The sequence below is a fragment of the Notolepis coatsorum genome, assembly GCF_963971535.1.
Source record: "Notolepis coatsorum genome assembly, chromosome: 17".
Lineage (NCBI taxonomy): Eukaryota > Metazoa > Chordata > Actinopteri > Aulopiformes > Paralepididae > Notolepis > Notolepis coatsorum.
Genome location: NC_140181.1, coordinates 13,115,712 through 13,121,711, shown reverse-complemented (window position 1 = coordinate 13,121,711; position 6,000 = coordinate 13,115,712). Strand labels below are relative to the sequence as shown.

Genomic DNA, 6,000 nt, shown 5'->3' with positions numbered 1-6,000 from the left:
TGGTGGAATGTAGCTGGAGCTGTGATAACTTACTCAGTCAGTGGATCTCCGGTTAATACAATTTATTAACTCTGAAATGAAAGTATCAACACAAAATAGTCAAGAGAGTGGCTGGAAGGCTCTCACACTGTGTAACTAGCTACGAAACCAGGAAGTAAGAGAGCTTCCTCCTCCCCCAGGGGTGGGGTCAAGAAGGGACATCTGTGGGGGGAGTGGAGGGGGGGGGGGGGAATGGGTGAGAGATTAGCAGGGAGGGGACAAAGTCTTATCTACCGCAAGAGAAATCAGGCATTTTCCTTCCAGCATTAACACTCTGTGCATGTCCTCTCTACAGGGACAGTAACATGCAGCCATTACAGTGAGAACAGCTGATATTACAAGCTCAGTAGTAGTTGTTGCTATGGGGGGGTGAATAGTTATATGAATAGTTATACTTGTCAAACTCGCTTTGTGTGTGCACGCGCTGTGTGTGTGTGTGTGCATGTGTGTGTTGTGTGTGAGTGTGTATGTGAGTGTGTGTGTGTGTGTCTGTGTGTGTGTGTGTGTGTGTGTGTGTGTGTGTGTGTGTGTGTGTGTGTGTGTGTGTGTGTGTGTGTTGTGTGTGTGTGTGTGTGTGTGTGTGTGTTTTTGTGTGTGTGTGTGTGTGTGTGTGAGTGTGTGTGTGTGTGTGATGTGAGTGAGTGAGTGAGTGAGTGAGTGAGTGAGTGATGTGTGAGTGAGTGATGTGAGTGAGTGAGTGAGTGAAGTGAGTGAGTGAGTGAGTGAGTGAGTGAGTGAGTGAGTGAGTGAGTGAGTGAGTGTGTGAGTGAGTGAGTGAGTGAAGTGAGTGAGTGAGTGAGTGAGTGAGTGAGTGAGTGAGTGAGTGAGTGAGTGAGTGAGTGAGTGAGTGAGTGACGTGGAGTGAGTGATGTGAGTGAGTGAGTGAGTGAGTGAGTGAGTGAGTGAGTGATGTGAGTGAGTGAGTGAGTGAGTGAGTGAAGTGAGTGAGTGCGTGAGTGAGTGAGTGAGTGAGTGAGTGAGTGAGTGAGTGAGTGAGTGAGTGAGTGAGTGAGTGAGTGTGAGTGAGTGAGTGAGTGAGTGAGTGAGTGAGTGAGTGAGTGAGTGAGTGAGTGATGTGTGTGTTAGTGAGTGTGAGTGAGTGATGTGAATGACGTGAGTGAGTGAGTGAGTGTGTGTGTGTGTGAGTGTGTGTATGTGAGTGTGTGTGTGTGTGAGTGTGTGTGTGTGTCGTGTGTGTGTGTGTGTGTGTGTGTGTGTGTGTGATGTGTGTGTGTTGTGTGTGTGGAGGGGTGGGGGGGCGTGGAAACCTAGACAGCCTCTAGACAGATGGACCCTTCAAGATAAGCCCACTCCTACAGGAACCACTGTGTTTGAGTAAGAGGCGAGCGTAAGTTTCACTGAACAGGAAACAGGAAGTGAAAGACCCAAAACAAACAATCAACAGCTAGTGTAGAAGATCCAAGGAGCAGGTAAGAGTGTGTTATGAAACCCAGGTTTATTTTCTCGTTGAACAGGACTGCAACATTCCTGAATTGTGACAGGACGTGTAACTTGAGAGGTCTGTGTGAGTGTGTGTGTGAGTGTGAGTGTGAGTGTGAGAAGGTGAAACGCTGACAGAGACAGACGGAGAGACAGTTGGTGTTTTTTATATAACGCTATTTGAATAACATGTTTCTTTGTGGAATCAAACAAACCCATTGATCTCTAGGGTGAAACCCCAAGCAGCTGTCCGCACTGTTTCCATTACTGCTTCTAATGGTGCATTCCTGTCCAAATGCTTAGCAGAGGGGCTGGGAATAGTAGTAGCACTTTACTGTCCAAATGCTTAGCAGAGGGGCTGGGAATAGTAGCACGTTACTGTCCAAATGCTTAACAGGGGCTGGGAATAGTAGCGCTTTACTGTCCAAATGCTTAGCAGAGGGGCTGGGAATAGTAGCACTTTACTGTCTACTCTAAATGCTTAGCAGACTGGGGCTGGGAATACCTGGGAATACCGTCTGTTTAACCGTCTGTTTAACCGTCTGTTTAACTGTCTGTTTAACTGTCTGTTTAACTGTCTGTTTAACTGTCTGTGTAACTGTCTGTTTAACCGTCTGTTTTACTGTCTGATTAACTGTCTGTTTAACTGTCTGTTTAATGTTTAAAGTGTAAAATAAAATCTTAATAAAGAGAAATAAAGTATAAAAATAAGGTTGAAGATTGAGTGAGTGAACAGTATCTGTCCTGACCTGAGCCTGGTATTTCTGTTATCTAGATAATCTTGCAGTTGGTTCATGTCTTGACTTGGTCAGTAGGTGTAGACAAGGAATCAAGATACGATAAGAGATAAGATATTCCTTTATTGATCCCCTTGGGGGAAATTCAGGCATCATAGCAGCACTGCTATGATCAGCTGTTCTTCTGGCCTGCATAGACTCACTATAGACTCCTCACTATAGACTCACTATAGACTCACTATAGACTCACTATAGACTCACTATAGACTCACTATAGACTCCTCACTATAGACTCACTATAGACTCACTATAGACTCCTCACTATAGACTCACTATAGACTCACTATAGACTCTCACTATACTCTCACTATAGACTAACTATAGACACTCACTATAGACTCACTATAGACTCACTATAGACTCTCACTATAGACTCACTATAGACTCTCACTATAGACTCACTATAGACTCACTATAGACTCACTATAGACTCACTATAGACTCTACTATAGACTCACTATAGACTCACTATAGACTCACTATAGACTCACTATAGACTCTATTATAGACTCACTATAGACTCACTATAGACTCACTATAGACTCTACTATAGACTCACTATAGACTCACTATAGACTCACTATAGACTCACTATAGACCTCTCACTATAGACTCACTATAGACTCACTATAGACTCACTATAGACCTCTCACTATAGACTCACTATAGACTCTCACTATAGACTCACTATAGACTCTCACTATAGACTCACTATAGACTCTCACTATAGACTCTCACTATAGACTCACTATAGACTCTCACTATAGACTCTCACTATAGACTCACTATAGACTCTCACTATAGACTCTCACTATAGACTCTCACTATAGACTCACTATAGACTCTCACTATAGACTCTCACTATAGACTCACTATAGACTCACTATAGACTCACTATAGACTCACTATAGACTCTCACTATAGACTCACTATAGACTCTCACTATAGACTCACTATAGACTCTCACTATAGACTCACTATAGACTCTCACTATAGACTCTCACTATAGACTCACTATAGACTCTCACTATAGACTCACTATAGACTCACTATAGACTCACTATAGACTCACTATAGACTCTCACTATAGACTCACTATAGACTCTCACTATAGACTCACTATAGACTCTCACTATAGACTCACTATAGACTCTCACTATAGACTCTCACTATAGACTCTCACTATAGACTCACTATAGACTCTCACTATAGACTCACTATAGACTCACTATAGACTCTCACTATAGACTCTCACTATAGACTCACTATAGACTCTCACTATAGACTCACTATAGACTCTCACTATAGACTCTCACCATAGACTCACTATAGACTCACTATAGACTCTCACTATAGACTCACTATAGACTCTCACTATAGACTCACTATAGACTCACTATAGACTCACTATAGACTCACTATAGACTCACTATAGACTCTCACTATAGACTCTCACTATAGACTCACTATAGATTCACTATAGACCTCTCACTATAGACTCACTATAGACTCACTATAGACTCACTATAGACTCACTATAGACTCACTATAGACTCACTATAGACTCACTATAGACTCTCACTATAGACTACTATAGACTATCACTATAGACTCACTATAGACTCACTATAGACTCACTATAGACTCTCACTATAGACTCACTATAGACTCTCACTATAGACTCTACTATAGACCTCTCACTATAGACTCTCACTATAGACTCTCACTATAGACTCACTATAGACTCACTGTAGACTCACTATAGACTCACTATAGACTCTCACTATAGACTCTCACTATAGACTCACTATAGACTCATTATAGACTCACTATAGACTCACTATAGACTCACTATAGACTCTCACTATAGACTCTCACTATAGACTCACTATAGACTCTACTATAGACTCACTATAGACTCACTATAGACTCACTATAGACTCTCACTATAGACTCACTATAGACTCTCACTATAGACTCACTATAGACTCACTATAGACTCTCACTATCGACTCTCACTATAGACTCACTATAGACTCACTATAGACTCACCATATAGACTCACTATAGACTCACTATAGACTCACTATAGACTCACTATAGACTCTATAATAGACTCACTATAGACTCACTATAGACTCACTATAGACTCTCACTATAGACTCACTATAGACTCACTATAGACTCACTATAGACTCACTATAGACTCTCACTATAGACTCACTATAGACTCACTATAGACTCACTATATACTCTCACTATAGACTCACTATAGACTCACTATAGACTCACTATAGACTCACTATAGACTCTCACTATAGACTCACTATAGACTCTCACTATAGACTCACTATAGACTCTCACTATAGACTCACTATAGACTCACTATAGACTCTCACTATAGACTCACTATAGACCTCTCACTATAGACTCACTATAGACCTCTCTCACTATAGACTCACTATAGACTCTCACTATAGACTCTCACTATAGACTCACTATAGACTCACTATAGACTCACTATAGACTCACTATAGACTCTCACTATAGACTCACTATAGACCTCTCACTATAGACTCACTATAGACCTCTCTCACTATAACCCTAACCCTAACCCTCTCACACTGTAGACTGACTGCTTCTCCCAGCGCAGCACCATGGTGGCCTCCTCTTCCTCCCCGCTCCTCCTCCTCTTCCTCCTGGGTGTGTGTGGCGCCTGGGCGGCCTCAGCATCAGGCTTCAGAATTTGTGCCTTCAACCTGCACAGCTTCGGACAGACCAAGGCCTCCAACACCAAGATCATGCACACTCTCGTCAGGGTAAGACCTCACCCTCGTCAGGGTAAGACCTCTCTCTGGTCAGGGTGAGACCTCACTCTCAGGGTAAGACCTCACTCTCGTCAGGGTGAGACCTCACTCTTGTCAGGGTAAGACCTCTCACTCTCTCAGGGTAAGACCTCACTCTCGTCAGGGTAAGACCTCACTCTCGTCAGGGTAAGACCTCACTCTCTCAGGGTAAGACCTCTCACTCTCTCAGGGTAAGACCTCACTCTCGTCAGGGTAAGACCTCACTCTCAGGGTAAGACCTCACTCTCGTCAGGGTGAGACCTCACTCTTGTCAGGGTAAGACCTCTCACTCTCTCAGGGTAAGACCTCACTCTCGTCAGGGTAAGACCTCACTCTCGTCAGGGTGAGACCTCTCTCTTGTCAGGGTAAGACCTCACTCTCAGGGTAAGACCTCACTCTCGTCAGGGTGAGACCTCACTCTTGTCAGGGTAAGACCTCTCACTCTCTCAGGGTAAGACCTCACTCTTGTCAGGGTAAGACCTCACTCTCGTCAGGGTAAGACCTCACTCTCTCAGGGTAAGACCTCTCACTCTCTCAGGGTAAGACCTCACTCTCGTCAGGGTAAGACCTCACTCTCTCAGGGTAAGACCTCTCACTCTCGTCAGGGTAAGACCTCTCTCTCAGGGTAAGACCTCTCACTCTCGTCAGGGTGAGACCTCACTCTCTCAGGGTGACACCTCCCTCTCGTCAGGGTAAGACCTCTCTCTCAGGGTAAGACCTCTCACTCTCGTCAGGGTAAGACCTCACTCTCAGGGTAAGACCTCTATCAGGGTGAGACCTCACTCTCGTCAGGGTGAGACCTCACTCTCGTCAGGGTGAGACCTCACTCTCAGGGTGAGACCTCACTCTGTTCTTCCAGCACGTGACATAGAACACGA

General features: G+C 44.0%; 1 protein-coding gene across 1 annotated transcript in view; it reads left to right on the top strand.

Annotated features, from left to right (window-relative positions):
• Nucleotides 1-1,357: 1,357 nt before the first annotated feature.
• The window catches only part of dnase1l1 (deoxyribonuclease I-like 1), a 29,461-nt gene continuing 24,818 nt past the window's right edge, over nucleotides 1,358-6,000 (top strand). The window contains exons 1-2 of the mRNA XM_084333010.1: nucleotides 1,358-1,469; nucleotides 4,907-5,095. Coding sequence (XP_084189136.1) covers nucleotides 4,934-5,095 — 162 coding nt within the window. The 5' untranslated portion in view covers nucleotides 1,358-1,469; nucleotides 4,907-4,933. The remainder of the gene's footprint in view (nucleotides 1,470-4,906; nucleotides 5,096-6,000) is intronic.